Genomic DNA, 17,733 nt, shown 5'->3' on the forward strand with positions numbered 1-17,733 from the left:
TGTATCCTATTACTCTGACATGTTTAAAGTTCTCAGTAGACAGTGATGGCTTATTCTGTTCTTTTTTCCCCCAGATTATTTGGAAATACATATGATGGCTCCAAGTGGCTACCAGCCCTGCTGCCTTAGGGCTCAGTTCAGCACTGTTTACATTCCTGACTGAGGAATCCTTAAGGCTATTGTCTGTCAGGACAACACCTGTCCATGAACATCTGTATAGGGCCTTTAGCAATAAAAAAAGATCCATTCAGTGAATCCACTTGGGATAGTAAGCACTAACCATAGTAGTAAGCACTGTGCAGGATCATGGCCTCATGTCTTAATATGCTTAAGGGAGATGATATGTAATTAATGTGAAGAAAGGTCTCTGACTTATTTCAACTAATGGTAGGGTGTTTCTTGTTTTTTGGGTTTTTTTTAGCTGAACTCTTCATGGAACAACAGCATCTCAAAGAAGCAGGCTTTTGTATCCAGGAGGCAGCTAGTCTTTTCCCCACATCTCATGCTGTACTGTACATGCGTGGGAGGCTTGCAGAGATGAAAGGCAATTTGGAGGAGGCTAGGCAATTGTATGATGAAGCGCTCACAGTGAATCCAGCTGGAGTGGAAATTATGCACAGCCTGGTGAGTTTGCAGGGGCTCAGCTCCATTATAGTATTTATGTTCCTGATTAACTGTAATAAGAGGGGAGAGGGCTCATGCTTGCTCTGGATGCCATTGTCTTCCTAATCCTGAGAGCAAGTGACTGTTCCAAGAATAAATTGGGTAGCTTGAACCTCTATTTTAAGACTGGATTGAATGTTTTTAACTAATTAGGACTTGTGTCAAAAGTAAATATTTTAATTGACAAAGGCTGATAGTTTTGGAAGTCAATTCACTGCTTTGTCTTCGCTGCTTTTCCTACTAACTGTTATGCATTTTAAATAAGCAGTACACTGATGTTTGAAAGATCTGAACTAAATAACTATAGCATATAGATATATACAGGGTTTGTAAACCTTGGGCTGGAGTCTTGTGTCTACTCAACTCAAGGTAAATGATGAGTTTATGATAAAATTAATCTGTTACTGTTTTAAGCTGCGGCTTAGCTCCAACCTTGTATAGGGGCAGTGACTACACATTTGTGGTTTTTTCTGTAACACTTCTATCCAGCAAGTATTTTTTCTGTTGCACCATCCCCAAAACAAACTTATTTACAGACACAGGGCCTAGAGCTCAATAATAATAATAATAATACAGGGAGCTTTGTGGAAGACCAAAACCCACTTCTCTTATGAAATCAGAACAGCTAATCATATTTCATCAATGATGTGTCTTGTTAACTGTAGCCCTTACTAGGTCTCTCTGGGATTTTAGAAGTCTTTCTTGACTAATTTAATTTTTACAGGAATTCTATATCCATGTGATTACTTCGTGTCTTTGCTAGCAGATATGTATTTCCTGGCATAAGTTGGTCCTGATGAGGTTTGCAGGCAACTCCAAAACTGAAGGAGTATCAGTGCACAAGAGGACAAACGTAAAGTGAACTTATAATTGAGAGAAAATAGTAGAACCTACAGGCAAGGGATGAGATTTTTGGTAATAATGTTCAGTGCAAAACCAGCAAATGAATAGCTGGTGCATATGTCAGGAGAAGGTTACAAAACAGCTATGCACACACCAGGCTTATATGGGGCTATAATATTACTTTGTTGCTGTGATCCAACCTTTACAAAATTAGTAAACGTCTGGCAAGAGACAGTGACGTTCTTTGCTCAGTTAGCATCATGATTTCAGACAAGTCACTGATATCAGAGCAGCCATCAAGTTTAGATGCCCACATGGTACTAATAGCTTTCATTTTTGTCTTATTTTATGGGCAGAACCACATACTGTGTCTTCCCATTTCAGTTGCTTGCAATTTTCTGAAACTATAGTAATTTGGAATAAAAATTTCTGAGATGCACATCTGCTCTGGCCCTGTTTACTTTGGAAAATGTCACCCAACATGGCTTAACTGTTCCTGAAAATGAGGCTAAAGAAGAGACCTTAAAGGCTTCTGTGACATCTTCTTTACTGTGTTTTATTGTCTCCAGGTTTTGTCAGGAATGGGTAGTCTTTATAACATACTAATGTGCTAAGAAATCCCTAAGAAAATCTTTCCTAGGTTATCCAAGTTATAACCTTTAAAAAACACGTTATACATGCTTAGTAGATATGCATTTCTGAAACCTCTTAAGGAGTCTCTGAATGCTCATTCCCCTCAAACCCCAGTAAGCTCCATCATCTCTTAGTCAAGGGATGGAAGTAAAATTTAAGAGGTGAAAAGACAGAGAGATGGGGAATTTGGGGGCAGAGACTCAGTCCATAAGCAAGTAGGGAAGAGGAAAGATAATAACAAAGTGAGAGGAATAAGGATAGGTAGAAAATAAGATAAGATAGGTAACACTGGATAAGACTGGATAGGTAAGAAGAATGAGACTGAGTTAAGGAACCAGGCCAAGACACGTAGGTTGAGGGGTGGGCCTGTTGGAAAGGATGAATCAAAGGGGTCAGTCTTATGAGAGAGACAAAGGAGCGTGAACCTGTAAGAGTACAGGTTCCATAGCCTTCAGTCTCCTTAAAATTCTGAATCTTCCCATCCAGCAAATGCCAGCAAATATCTGTGAAAATCACTTGCTTAAGCATGTGCCTCATCTCCTTTAGCTTGGCCATGCTGACAGCCTGTGATTTACACCTGTTAGCTAAGATAGCAAAGGTCTGGTCTATCCCTGCTGATAATGGCAGTAGTTATAGGATGCCACATAATGGCATTCCTTTGTATGTTTTTCCAAAAGCTAGGAAATTGCACATAACAAATTAGAAGCATCTGATGAGCACTATAGAAAAGCCTGTAAAGAAATTAATCATTCTGCCTTCAGAACAGAGCTGGAATGATGTGCAGTAAACAAGGCTTTTAGGGCTATGCATCAAATAAAAAGGGCAAAAATTAAATATTGAATGGCTGCTAGCTAAGTGATTTTGTCCTGTGTACTGAATGAGAGTGTCCCCATGGAGAACTTAAGACTGGGTTTATGCAATTGAGGATATAATGTAACAAGTGGTAAATTCTGCATCTCCTCGAGGCCATCAGAAGGAAGACTGGATGCCTTTCTGAAACGTATGTGTTAGCCAAGTACTAGCTGTACTGTTATTAAAAATACAAGTTCTTGAGCACAGTATGTTTAGTCCCCTACCAGAGGGAAATGTATGTCTTGGATTATGCAAGAGGCCAAACTAGATTATCAGCTAATTCCAAGTGGCTTGAAACTATCCAAGACACATACACAGGCAGCTGAAATTCAATTCACACATGCTGTTTCAGTGCTGGTCTCCCCAAACACAGTTTTCCCACTATAGTAATACAGTTGTGGCTGTGTAATAATTCAGAGAAAGAGGGTCTGGTTATGAGAATTACTGTTTGACTTAGTGCAATTGCCATCCAACTGACCTAGTCCACTTTAAGGGAAAACTCAGCTGTAGACAGTGCTGATTCTCCCTGGTGTATCAGCATCAATTAGCAAAGTAGTCATGTCTCTTCCCCTGGGCTCTCGGAACTGGGTTGTCAAAGCTATATTTGGAAAATTCCAACCTGAAGAGCATTGCCGACTTTAAATGAAGGGTACAGATCTAGCAATGAATGAGTCCATCGGGTGTCAATAACTTCACTTTTACGCAGGGTAGAGTCACCACCATAATAAACACAAGCTCTTTCTCTGCGTAGCTGAAAATGGCTGTGTTTTACTGCGACTGTAGGGTGTTTACAGTAGCTGTCAAATCAGTGTGCTTTCCATATAAAGCATGCTGCTGCGTGGAAGAGCAGCACCGTACAGCAGGACTGCAGTGCTGACTGCATCTGATGAGGTGGGTAGCACGCTCTGCTTCATCGCAGGGGCGGTTAGCACTTGGTGTCCGATACTGTGGTTAGGAAACCACAGGCACACTGAAAATACCACATAGTTGTGCTGTTTCTTGCTAGCACTTGCAGTTTGTAAGTGATGCCACAGGATCCTTAAGCCTGTATTAAGAATCCCCTAGAGGCCTTTACAGAGTAAATGCTACTGGCTAATACCTAATCTAAGGAAGCACATTTGTTGAGTTGTTCTGTTTTCATTTGGAAAAAACACATAGAATCAGTTTTTGGGGCTATTGGTAGCATACTTATGTACCAAAGTACTCCTGGTGAGGTGTGGAGCAACTCCTTTGGTTGAACAATTGTTTGCTGTCAGAAACAATTAGCTCGGCTTGGCCCTTAGAAACTGTACATACTGTAAGACTGCAGCCCTCTTCAGGAAATGTGACTTGCTAGGGGTTTTTTCCCACATTTCTCCTCGTTGTGTCTCACACGTTTCTGTCTTCCCTCCCTGTACTAGAACAGCCCTGTTCTTTTCTTCTTCCCTTTCCCAGGCTCCTTCTGGGGCCTGCTTCCAAAGATCGTAGAGCACTTGCCCCTCCCAGGGGGGCTGATGGCGTTTCCACTGAGTAGGTATCTTCACTGGTCCAGAAACAAGAGCTTAGCCCATATCCCCTTGTCTTACACTGTGAACTAGTCTCAGCCATGCCAGATGCTAATCCCTGACAGCACATTTCTAAACCAAATAACTACGGCTTACTTCTTTCAGTATGTACCAAATTTGGTTATATAACGTCATGGTATACACAGCTTTGGGACGGTGATAACAAAACTGGCATATGCCCAACCAAGCCAGAAAATACAATATAAGCTGGGGCAACCTCCTTGTAAAGCAATACACAAATCCACCTACCTGTATGTCACTAGAGAAGGACATTGAGATTTGCTAGTTCCCAGCCGCAGTGCACTCAGTACCATTCTCCCTTTTGATTTAGAGGAGGAGAAAATCAATGCCAGCATGTTGGATTTCAGTCCTAAAGCTCCATATGTAATATTGCAAAATAAACTAAAAATATACTGGGATATTCAGGAGACTGCTGCCCAGCATGCATCTCACATAGCACTTTGTCGAGTTAGAGCAATTCTCAACACGTTTTAGTTCAGGGAAGAAGAAAGAGAATTGCATATTTAAAAGGGAAGGAAATGGGCACCCTCCTCTCCATCACTGTGCCAGATATAATGGAAACCCCCCAAAAAACCCATCAAAACAAAGAAAAAAATTCACTTGACTCATACTTGAGTCTTACTGATGGCAGTGGAAGACGGTAATGATTCTCACTTCTTTTGAAGGGTGGGGCAAGGATGATAAGGTTGTTATCAGAATGCCACCTAGCTGTCTGCAGGGCCTCATCCCTGTGCTTGATAGCAAAACAAAGTGAAGTATATATTGGGGTTTGTTAGAGTTTTTGTGAAGGTTAAAACGGAAAGCAGTCTTCGTAATGTATTTCTGTGTTCCGTCGGGACCATGTAAATGGATGGAAAACATAATCTAGTGAAAATGCATTTGATTTGTTCCATAATTAAGTCAAATAGAATATACAGGTAACACCGGTTGTGCTAATCATGAGAGTTCTGCTTTTTCTTAGAGACTGTCATCTGTACCACAAAATGTAGGATCAGCAGCCATGCAGAAGGGCTTTACAGTCATACAGTAACCTCCAGTTGAAGTTGAAAAAACAAGCTTCCCACTCACCTGAGTTTAGGTCACCTAAGCTGAGCTAACAAATTGACTGTAGGCTGTTTTGTGACCCTTGTTTTCTGAGGTTAGTGTAGATTTTGGGCACTCCCCAGGAAAGCCTGGTCATTTTTTGGTGAAGTTCCTATGGTAAATGCAGTTTGGGAGGGATCAGGCACGTAGCAGAATCACGGAATGGTTGAGTTTGGAAGGGATCTTGGGAGATCATGTAGCCTAACTGCCTGCTCAAGCAGCTTCGGCTAGAGCAGGGTACCTGGGACCATGTCCAGCTGGGGTTTGAGTATCTCCAAGGATGGAGACTCCACAACTTCTCTGGGCAACCTGTTCCAGTGTTTGATCACCCTTACAATAAACAAAGCTTTTTCTCATGTTTAAATGGAATTTCTTGCATTTCAGTTTGTGCCCATTCAGTCACTGGATACCACTGAGAAGAGTCTGGCTCCATCTTCTTTACACCTTACCATTAGATATTTAACTACATTGATAAGGTCCCACCTGAGACTTCTCTTCTACAGGCTGAACAGTCCCAGCTCTCAGCTTCTCCTTGTATGACAGATGCTCCAGCCTCTTAATGATCTTAGTGGCCCTTTGCTGGACTTTCTCCAGTATGTCCATGTTCTCCTGGTACTGGGGAGCCTAGAACTGGACACAGTACCCCAGGTGAGGCCTCACCAGTGCTGAGGGGAGGGGAAGGATCACCTCCCTCAACCTGTTGGCAACACTCCTCCTAATGCAGCCCAGGATACTGTTAGCTGCCTTTGCTGCAAGGGCATATCACTGGCTCATGGCCAGCTTGTTGTCCACCAGGTCCTTTTCTGCAAAGCTGCTTTCCATCCAGTCATCCCCCCAACGTGAATCTGAAGCTAATACCAGGAATTTTTTCTGCAAGTAGGTACTAAACATAATACTGCCATGACTGTACTGAGTCAGACCAGAGGTTCAACTGGTCCTTCTCTCCAACAGCAGCATGAGGAAGTGCCTAGGAAAGAATGAGAGCAGGGCAGGTGTATATGGTACTTCTAAGGTTATGACTTAGCTCAGGGACATCCTGAAGTAGACGTAGATTCTACTTGCTTAGTAATTCACAGTGCGTTTTTCCTTCATGAACTTGTCTTGAGCCTGCGTTAGCTTTCAGCATTCCAGTACCCTTCAGCAAGGAGACCCGCAGGTCTGCTTTCTGCTGTACAAAGAACTGCCAGATTTTGTATGTTCTTGATGCAGCTCTTCCTAGCCACACTGATGCACCTTGTTCTTATTTTGGAAGACATAACATACCACCGATTCTTACTCATTCCCTCCCCCAGTACTGATTTTATAGATACCTATCACCAGACCAGTCCCATTCCTTTCATTATTGCCATTGCCTCTCTCTGAACTTAGAATTCTTTTTAGGATGAGAAGGCTAGAGCAAATAATGCACCTATAAAAAATTAGCTTAGCTTCAAAGGCAGTGTTGTAGACTCAGTGTTAAAAAAACCTCACTGTCCCTTGTTCTTCTACTCATATAATTATTATCTATATACATTTTCATAAAATACAACATTCTATTTCAAATGTTTTGTATTAACCTGATCTCGTTATCACAGCTCTGTTTCCATCTCCTCATGCCTGTAGGGGCTAGATTTGTTTCTGAACGGTCAGCATCTCTAATGAATGCATGGGCATTTATAATAGCAGTGAGCAGTGTAACAGTGTTGTCTCCAGTCCTTGCAGAGATGTCAGCGTCCCAGTCTGTGAATACAACACAGCCAGCAAGCATGCAGTTCTAGTCTCTGATACATATTCCTCACTCTGCTTGCCAGAGACATCCTTTTAGCTGGTGGAACACAAATTTCTCTCTGCTGGTAATGCCAGAAGCTGAAGAGCTTGATTGAGAACAGTTTTTTGTATAGATTATGTTCCTTTTGCCTAAGAGAAATACATTACTTTTGATTAGGTTTGAATGTTTAAAAACTATATGATGCTTTGTTTAAATCTTCTGCTCTTAATTGCTCAGTTGGAGGCAAGGGCTGAATAAAAAGAAAGAGCCTTTACAAAAAGTCTTGGACTGTTTAATTTGGCCTTCATTGTGTACTTAGGATGCAATTTCATGTTCATTTTAGTAGAAGAGTCAACCTATTGTCTCCAGACTCACATTTGGTAGCATCAGGATAATTTGAAGACTACAGTTTCCACTGATTAGAACATGGAAATGAATTATTTCTGTTCATTTATTTCATTTCACCTCACAGTATGGTGCATGCATCCTTGTTTCCAAAGGCATCCATTCACATAATAAAAACATGGCTTGATTGCTTAATATTTTTAAGGATGACATGCGTTACTTCCTTGGGGATTTGTTTCATGCTGCCATGAAGTAATCATATAAATCATGGGGCAGATTTTCAGCATGGGTAAATTATCATATCTCCATCATACCAAGGTCTTTATGTCTTGTAAGGTAGCTAAGACCCTAATTAAAAGCATTTTTACCTTGAAAGCTAAAGTTAGAATGATTTCTGTGCTTAAATGTGGGAACAAAAGAGCATAGTTTTCACATTAATAGAGTTATTTATCATCTAAGGAGCTGCTTTATGTCTGTAGTTTATCCAGTTTGCTTGCTATTTTGTAGATAAGTATGCCGTGGTCTGTTTCCATTTTCTAGTGACATTTCTTCCTCTTTTTTTTTATATTTGTGTACAGAGAATTGAACATCACAATTAAAATGCATCCCCCTGTAGTTAGGAAAACTGTGCATTTGTCCTAAGTGTAATTAGGTGGATAATTGTATCTAGAGACACAATGAGCGACCTGTTTCTATCTGTTCTGGAGATATTTCTTCCTAACTGCATTTTATGCTCCCCCGCTCTTGTTTTGGCAAAGGTGATAAGCAGAGTTAGGGACTGGGTAATTTTGATTAAGTGGGCAGTTGTACTACTGTTGTGATACCGAGAATATTTTTCATTATCACAGCTACTACTTAAATACTTAAAGGGAATCTTTAAGAAATTGCTGTGTTAAGAACTTGAATTTCAGTAGGTGATGATAGCAAAATTAATTTCTAACTGTTCTTTGACATAGAAAAGAATTGAAGCTTTACTAGTAACACTTTTTTAAAGGTTTTTTTCTTATATACATTGAGTTTATTACTTTAAGTATTTTTGGAGGGGATCAGATGTGTTTGTTCGTATTTATTATACAAAATTTCTGTATGTAAAACCTGCTTCAAGAGAGGGTTATTTTAAGGTTTTTATGTGTGTATTGGCTATAGTTTTTAATTACATTGTGTCTGTGTGATCCTAGGTTTGTGTGGCTTCTGAGTTACAATATAGTAAAATGCATGGAAATAGAAAAATAAAAACCAACATCGCAGATTGAAGTACTTAAGATATTATGTATGCCGTGTCCTCCAAACCGGAGAAGCCGCAAGCCATGTTATTAGGACTGTTTGTGGGGGGTGCTGATGTAGAGGCTCTCTCTTGGTGTTTTAGAAAGAGCGAGGTAGAGCACTGAAAGCTCTATACATACATTTGTATGGGAGCGCGCGAGCTCCTGGTTTCTCTTCCCAAACTAAGCACCGTTTCATGGTATTTATCAAAACACTCAGGCTGGGGCTTTGCTTCTGTTGTGCAACAGGGTGGATCCTTCCTCTTCCAGAGGGCAAAGAACTGCAACTCAGTCATTTTCCATTGAAGGCAATTCGCTGAAGAGGGCTGGAGAGGAGGTGGAGTCCTGGCTCTCCCCATCTCCGGCTCGGCCAGCTCTGCTGCACTTTCAGCTGTGATCATGTCACGCTTCACTCTAAACCCCTGTAAAACAGGGATGAAGCTACTAATCTACTTCATCTGGGGTTTGTGGAGCTTAATTAATATCTGCGCATACTTTCAGATGACAGGCGCTCTGTAAGCGCGAAATCTTATTTATTCTAATTATATGTCTTGATTCCTATGGTGCTTTATTCATTTGGGTTTTTGGACCACAAATTACTTTGCCCAAAGTACTGTGACTGCTAGCACAAATGATGTGCTTTGCAGCTCTAAGTACCCTTATGTCCCTAAATGTAACTAGGGATGAAAACGTTATTGCGGTGGGAGTGGGATTTAGGAGGCAGATCTGCGAACTACTTCTTCCTCTCCCAAGGATTTGTTTTCATTAGAGGAGTCTGCCTTGCCTGCGTGTTGTGCCTTGCCCTCCATTGTATTGATAAATTGTTACAGCGGTGCTGTGAAGGACAGAGTAAACAGAAGCAAATGTGAATCTGAGGACTTTGTAGCACAGCCTCTTCCTGGGGATAAGATATGACAACAACGCCTGCAAAAAATAGCTTTTTGCAGGGGGGAGGGAGGGTGCTTCCTTTCTCTGACAGTAAATGTATCCTTCTGCTCTGCAAATTCAGTGCAAGCAGAACATCTTTGTACCAGTACAATTCTGCAGTTTCCCCTGGTGAGAAGGGGGTTGGATTTTTGAGAGAGAGATGACAGACCTAAAGGTAGAAAAAGCATTCAAGTAGACAGTCATTACAAGGCTTTCCAAAAATGGAGCAACCTTGAACAAAGTGTTTTTTTTTTTTTTTCTTTCCCCCTTTCTTAATTAAGTAAGTAATAGTGACAGTCAACAGGAGATTCTAGCAACCCAAAGGAAGACCAGTGACGTCTTCTGTGATGCAGCTTGGAGAGCTACAGACTCTGGGACTGTCTTAGGTCTACCTAATATGGAGTGTACAAGAAAACACTGGAAGAGTGAATTTGCTAAGTCGTAGTCTCCAACAGGATATTTTTGGACTACTCCGATAGTACAAAACATTTAAACAGTTTAGCCCACCCCATAAGTTTTCCCTCGATGTGGGGAACCCTGTATGCTGTTAATAATTTTTCTCACAATTTTTTTTCTGTTCAATGCACTGCATTTCTCCAGTACATTTGGAGAACAGGCAGATGGTGGTACATAGGTGTATAAGAGAGAAGGGGAGGGGAAAAAATTGGAAGGGACATAGAGGAAACAGCAAAAAGTACAGACTGCTGCTTACTTTAAAATACCGAGGTAAAGCAAAGCATTGACCACTCAGAGACAGTTAAAATCACTGATTTGCTCTTCCATTAGCCATTCAACAGTTTGTTTCTTCCTTTTCCATCCCTCTCTGCCTTGCAGATTTCTGTACAAGATGAGCCCAACCTTGATTTGCCCCAGAAGGCTCTTTCAATGCTATTTATTTGCTATTTTATAAAATTCACTACAAAGAATCTGAAAGTGCACTTAGATCAGAAGCTTGTTCCAGTGGTGTTGCAGGAGTATCTGCAAACAACAGAACAAACAATCCAGGACCAATAAATTGGGAGGAACTCCTCAGCACTTTGGAAAATTTGACTCCTGAGGCAGGAACTTAATACAGGTTTCCCGTTTGTTCTGTGTGACATCTAAACTTGTGCATTTTTTATGTGTTGAAAACACTCCTCTTGTGCCTTTCCTCACATCCTTCCCCATGCTTCTGTAAAGCTCCAGTTTATCAATGAGCTGCTGTTTAATATTGCTAATGTGACTTTTGCCTATGTTTTTGCGAAAGTTCTCGAGAGAGAAGCCCCAGCTGGAAAAAAAACAGGGTGGAAAAAACCCAAACCACCTATAATGGTCAGGGATGGGCAAGAGAGAGCTTGACTTATCAGAGTAGCAAAACAAAGACTGGGAAGGGATACCTTTGCTCTCTGCAGGTACATGTAGAAACAAATAGTGAACGCTGTGGGGAGAGAAAAGCTGAATCAACTAAAGGATGCAGCTTTATCTGTTATAAATTGGCACTGGAGATTAAAGAGGGTTCCCAGCCATTGGTGCAGAGAGGTTCTGGAGCAGCCTTCCAGGACAAGATGTGACCTGTCTTATGCTGGAGCTGGATTAATTTACGAGGAAGGGAGGGGGCAGCCCCAAAGGTCCCTGTAAGTAGGACTTAACTAGACCCAAAATAGCGCTTGCCCATTCCGGCATGCAGGCTGCACTGCCCAGACCACCAGTGGCTGAATTCATACTGTCCTCACATGTGACCTGAAACCCAGAGTGTCCAGCTAAAAATGTCTCGCAAGCCCACCTGCAGTCCTGCCTTCCTATCTCCTTTTTCTGTTGAAGAACTTCTATTCCCAGAAGCATTTTGTAATTACTTTGAGTTTTATTATTTTTTAAATTAGATGTGGAGTATGAATGTTAGTAGGGCTTCCCTGGAACACAGCCCTGACCTCCATTTTTTATATATATTTTTAATGAGTTGTCAAGTGGCTTGTGTGTATCATGGAGTGGAATGATGGATGTAGCTGGACCCAGGAGAGTTGCATTGAAATTCTCTTAAAAATAAGTAGCATTGTGGCAGCTCAACTCTATTGACAATAACGTCAAGTCAGGTTTAATAGCATAGTTCCTTATTGAATGAATCCACCCTGTAGGAAACGGTATGACCTTCCTGTGTGTGCGCAAGACAAAAAAATCAATGTTAATCCCTTGGGAGGAAAAATGTAAGATTAACGGAACAGTTGAGTGAGTCTAATGAGAATCAGATGGCAAGAATGTTAATTTGGAAAGAGATACTCATATAAGCTGTCTGAAGGTGTAATGCGGTAGTTTCCATATATCACCAAATGCCATGTATTCTTCTTCGATACATATCTGCAAGATGTAATTTAATGGTTTTGCAACTCTTCTGTATGGCTTCCTGACAGAACAACAGGGGATTTTCAAGCTAATGACCTTTCAGCGGGGAGATTTATGACCAGTGTAGTTAGCTGAGCCTTTCCTCCATCAGGAAGGGCACGGACTGGAGACAGTCATTGGGCGCAGCATACCAACTGGGAGCTGCTTAATCAGAAACAGGCTTGAGCATCTCTGTCTTGCGGTTGCTCTCTGGAGTCCTGCAGTTCACTGGCATTGTCGAATATAATGTTTGCCTAAATCGGTCCTCATTACTAGTATTTTTGGAAGTCGGGCAGGTAGTAATTTTTCTGTCATGCTTTACTTAATAGCCATTGGCTTTGTAAGAAATAAGCAAAACAATGGGCTTTTATACTTCCTCTTCACTTCTGAGAGTTTGAGGTGGCAATTCCATTTTAAGTGCTTTTAAGTCGTAGGTGAAAATTGACATTGCCTAGTTCTCAGCTTAGGTAGATGCTTTGGTCACTCTCTCCACCTCTTGCCCAGAGAGAGGGACTTCTCCAAGGTTGGCGCAGAGCAGCCCCTTTTGTTAGGCTCCTGCTCTGCGTTGCCTTGTGGAAGAGTCTACCTCTGTTCTTTCCCTGAAGATATAGGGAGACTGTGCAATTATAGTGGGTGCCTATGTTTGTATAGCTCACATACTTCTTTAAATTAGTCACGTGAGGCAGTTGAGTATCTGGTGCATGACCTAAGGCAGGAAATGAGGTGAAATTACATTGACTTGTTCCAGAGAAATTACTTCACTGATGTTTTCGTATTTAGCCCAGTTCTCTCATTGCTTGCATTCACCTGTTCAGCATTCATTTTAATACAAAGAGTAGGCTCATAAAAACATCGCGTTTACAGTTGCATCACTTACCAGGCTGTATCTGCTTTCCAAGATTGTCACCAGCATAAGAGACTGCAAATAAAAATCAACTGGAACACACATGGCAGCATCTCAGTAGTGCCAAGCTGTACAGCGGAGATTATTTGTTTATGCTTTTATTTGCCAGCATTGACTAAACAAAGATAAGAACATAAATGCTGTAGCAGAGCTTCCCAAACAGGATTACGGGAGTGATAGGAGCTAGCACTTAGCATTACAATATTAGATGCCAATGCGGGAGAGACGTCACTGCCCGCTGCTCCTCTTGCATCTGAAGAACAGAGCAATAAAAGAAGAGGCAGGTCTGTGGAGCTCTGCTGCTTTATTCAGGAACATTAATCTTTTAGGGTTTGATTCATTAGGTTTGTACTTTGTGAGCTTTGCTTTGATTCCCCCAAAATCCAAATTGTGGTTATGTGACTCTGAAGGAGGGCCTTACTTTGTGAGCCTTAGTAAGTTTTACAACAAACCAGGCAATCTCAATATAAGCTCTGAATTGAGTGTGGAACAAGCCTCCAAGTCAGCTAATTCTGAATGTCAACATGCATGGTACAAGGCTAATTGAGATACACAGAAACTGTCATGTGCCTTTTTAATTGTATTTAGACAAGATGTACAGTATTTGAGTCAGCTCGGCAGTGTTCCAGCTGATGAAAGTGTTGACGATACCTGACACCAGTGATGATATATTAAGTGCACTTAATATCTTACCGCACATGTCATGAGGCACATTAGATTTATAGAAGAATTTAGGTGAGAAAGGACCTTTCCTCTGGATGTCATCTGGTCCCACCTCCTGCTCACAGTGGGGCCAACTTCAAATATAGAGCAGGTTGCTCAGGGCCATGTCCAGCTAGGCTGTGAGTACTTCAAAGGATGGATATTCCATCACCTCTCTGGGCCCATGTTCTGATGCTGCACCACTCCTTGTGAAGAATATTTTCTTAATAGCTAATCAACCAGAATTCCCCTTGCTGCACCTCAATCTATTGCAACTGAGGACCTCTGAGAAAGGTTTAGTCCCATCTTTTTCCCAGTCACCCATTAGGTAGCTGAAGATGGCAATTGGATACCTCCTTAGCCTGGAGAGGGAAAGGCTGAATAAATGCTCCTCTCTCAGACTCTTCATAATATGATGGTCCCCCCCAGCCATCTCAGTGGCCCTCCACCTGCCCTTCTCCAGTTTGTCATCATCTTTCTGGTACTGGGGAATCCAAAACTGGTGACAGTACTCCAGATCCTGCCTCACAAATGCCAAACAGAAGGGATAATTACTTCAGTCCGTTGCGATGCGTTACCTAATGCAGCGCAGTATGCCATTACCCTTCAGCACTGCATGGGCGCCCTGCTGAGTCCTGCTTAGCTGTTGTCCACCAGCATCCCTAAGTCCTTTTCTGCAGAGCTGCTTCTCCCCAGTTGGTGTCCAGCCTGTACCATCTGTCCTGGTTTCGGCTGGGATAGAGTTAATTTTCTTCCTAACAGCAGGCATAGTGCTGTGTTTTGGATTTAGTAGGAGAAGAATGTTGATAACATGCTGGTGTTTTTAGTTGTTGCCGAGTACTGCTTATGCTAGTCAAGGACTTTTTCAGCTTCCCATGCTCTGCCAGGCGCACAAGAAACTGGGAGGGGGCACAGCCAGAATAGTTGATCCAAACTGACCAAAGGGCTATTCCATACCATATGACGTCATGCTCAGAATATAAACTGGGGGGGGGTGGCCAGGGAGCAGCGATCGCTGCTCGGGAACTGTCTGGGTATCGGTCGGCGGGTGGTGAGCAATTGCATTGTGCATCACTTGCTTCGTGTATCATTATTATTATTATCATTATTATACTGTTACTATTAGCATTACTATTTTACTTTATTTCAATTATTAAACTGTTCTTATCTCAACCCAGGAGTGTTTCTCACTCTTACTCCTCCGATTCTCTCTCCCATCCCATCGGGGTAGGGGGAGTGAGCGAGTGGCTGCGTGGTGCTTAGTTGCTGGCTGGGGCTAAACCACGACACATCGCATAGGGTTATTCCATCCCAGGTGCAAGATGTCACTGTTCAGCAAATAGGATTCCTCTTAAAGCTCCAGTGAGACTGGGGCACTGAAGTGGCAAGCAAGACCTGCGTCATTAAGGGCCAGAGGCGAATCACACATAATGATCACTTACAGCAAGAAAGACTTTTACACTCAGAATAAGTAAAAGATTAAGTTTGGTCAGTGCTTAAATAAAATATAGAGCTGCCATCTCTGAGTTATGCTGAGATTTTAGTATCAACTCTGAATTTTTCTGTAACCCACAGTGCCCTTTGTACAGAAAACCACACAGTGTTCAGTATTTTTTTCCTCATTGTAGACAGTAAGGAATGGTATTGCCCAAGGCAACATGAACAAAAGCAGAGAAATGTGATAATGTTTGGCCTGTTGGGAAATCACTAGTCATTGGAAAGCTGTTGGAGTAAGACACCTTTGGTAGGAAGGCCCCTGCTGTGACCTCATGATTTTGTGCTCTCACTGTTTGTTTGTAAACAGGCAAGCTGCTGGAATGGTTCTGGCTTCCTCTGTGGCCTACAGCAGGGAAGTAAAGTGTGTATGTGTGTGCACACACACGTTTATGTACCTCAGAGCTACAATAAATGTGTCAGGTGGTTTAACAGGCTCAAATTTGGTTTTGAAATGCTAGATGGAAGGAGCATCTCCTGTGTCCCTTGAGCAATCTCTTCTGGTTGGGTCTGGTGCTTTGGAAAGGGGACAGGTCCCTAATGCCACTTGGTAAGTGGGATGTGCCCCAGGGTAGAGCGAAGTAAGAAAATGAAAAGCCAGATTCTCTAGACGGCTTGCCTTGCAGAACTAGCCAGGCCAGGGCAGGAGGAGTCTTAATTTGTTGAAAGAGTGAAGCCTTGTTAGTAAGCAGTTAGTGATCCTGAAGCGAGTAGAGCAGGAGGCTGAGTGAGGGCAATGCTGGATGCCTGAAATGGAGAGCCACTGGGAAACCACTGTCTGTGCTTTGGCTCTCGTGTATCTGGAGCTGTTAACCCTGGGGGCCATGAAAAGCTGCTACTCCATTTGTTAGCATGGCAAATGCCATTGCTGTTCAGTGGTAAACTTATCCTTGTGGTCTCTGTCTCTCCTTGTGTTACAAGCAACAGCTCCCCCTTCTTCTCCGCAACCTGTCAAGCCAATCTGTGTATTGCAGACCTTAACACCTGTGTTGAACATGGCATGAACCAGCACTAAAGAGGCAGCGTACGGCTGAAATACAGCACCTGTTCAGCACATTTATGCATAACATACCAACCCATCCAAACCTAATTGGTAGCAAAGGATGAACTATGAATTGCATTTAAAATAAATTCTTAAGCAGCTCTGAGATTGTTATTATCTTTTTAAATGAGGAGAAAGGTTAGCTTCATCCTTACGTAAATACTCCTCTGGGCAGTGTTTCCCAAAGCAGCTAATGGCAAGCAGGTTTGGCACTGCTGTGGGACTGTATGGTTTTTAATAAGAGAGCAGTATTATTCCCTTGCATCTAAAGAAAATCTCTAAAATTTCTGAATTTACAGTAATTTTTGTGCCAGATTGGCAGGCAGTGATATTTTCTCTTTGAGGCTGTCACTTGCAGCTCAGCAGAGCACAGGAGTGACTAATACAGATAAATGAAGCTAGGTCAAATTAAACAAATGCCACAGTAAAGCATTTCTAAAGTCATATATGACCCCGTACTGCATTGTGAGGCTCAAAGCTTGATGATGTAGGAGAGTGGATCGACTTGTTAACATAGAGCCAGACCCTACAGCTTTTAGATCTTTTCTGAACTGAGATTATGGACATGAGGATAGTTCAGCACAGGCTTCTGCAGGTACAAGCAGATATCAGTTCTCCTTGTGACTTCAGTGAGAGTAAGAGATTCTGCACATATTTCATGCACATTAAGAGCAAAAGTGCCTGCAGTATCTTCGGCACCGGGTTCATGGACCATTTGGTATCCTGTTTGCCTGAAAAGTGTCTTGCCTTGAGAGCAAGAAAAGTAAATAAATGTAGAGAGAGACTGATAAAACCCACAAGCCCTGGAGATTTCCAGGCTTCAGGAGCAGAAACCCTCACTTTAGGATTCCTTGCTGTTGTTCCTAGAATACCACAAATAGGTCAAGCAAGCAACCTTGAAAGCTCAGAACTGCTTTTTGCTAATGATAAATGATTGTGCAAGTATTTGACGTAAGTGTTAATTTCACATTTCTGCAGCTTTAAATTATTTTTCTTTGAATATCATCATAGTCACCAATGGTTAGAAGACTTTCTCAGCTCATAGATTTTGCGTTCTCTGAGAAATTCTCTATTATATATTACTTGCTGGCTGACACAGCAAATCAGACAGACTGGAAGCATATACCATTTTTAACTAATCTCTTACTTTGAATAGTGAATGAAGAACAATCAAAGGAAATGGTTTGGAAGTAACCCATTGTTTGAAATCAGCTTTCCCAAACCAGCAAATGTAAAGTAGCAGCATCAAAAATAGCAGCATCACAAAGTAAAAATGGTGTATATGTGAGATCCTTGAGCCAAAAGGCAGCCTATTT

At 41.9% G+C, this 17,733-nt stretch overlaps 1 protein-coding gene across 2 annotated transcripts in view; it reads left to right on the plus strand.

The window, feature by feature from the left end:
* The window catches only part of TTC7A (tetratricopeptide repeat domain 7A), a 184,758-nt gene that overhangs the window by 149,066 nt on the left and 17,959 nt on the right, over nt 1-17,733 (plus strand). For both annotated transcript variants that reach the window (XM_075706834.1, XM_075706833.1), the window contains one exon: nt 422-624. In XM_075706834.1, coding sequence (XP_075562949.1) covers nt 422-624 — 203 coding nt within the window. The remainder of the gene's footprint in view (nt 1-421; nt 625-17,733) is intronic.

Source organism: Pelecanus crispus, chromosome 3 (assembly GCF_030463565.1).
Source record: "Pelecanus crispus isolate bPelCri1 chromosome 3, bPelCri1.pri, whole genome shotgun sequence".
Lineage (NCBI taxonomy): Eukaryota > Metazoa > Chordata > Aves > Pelecaniformes > Pelecanidae > Pelecanus > Pelecanus crispus.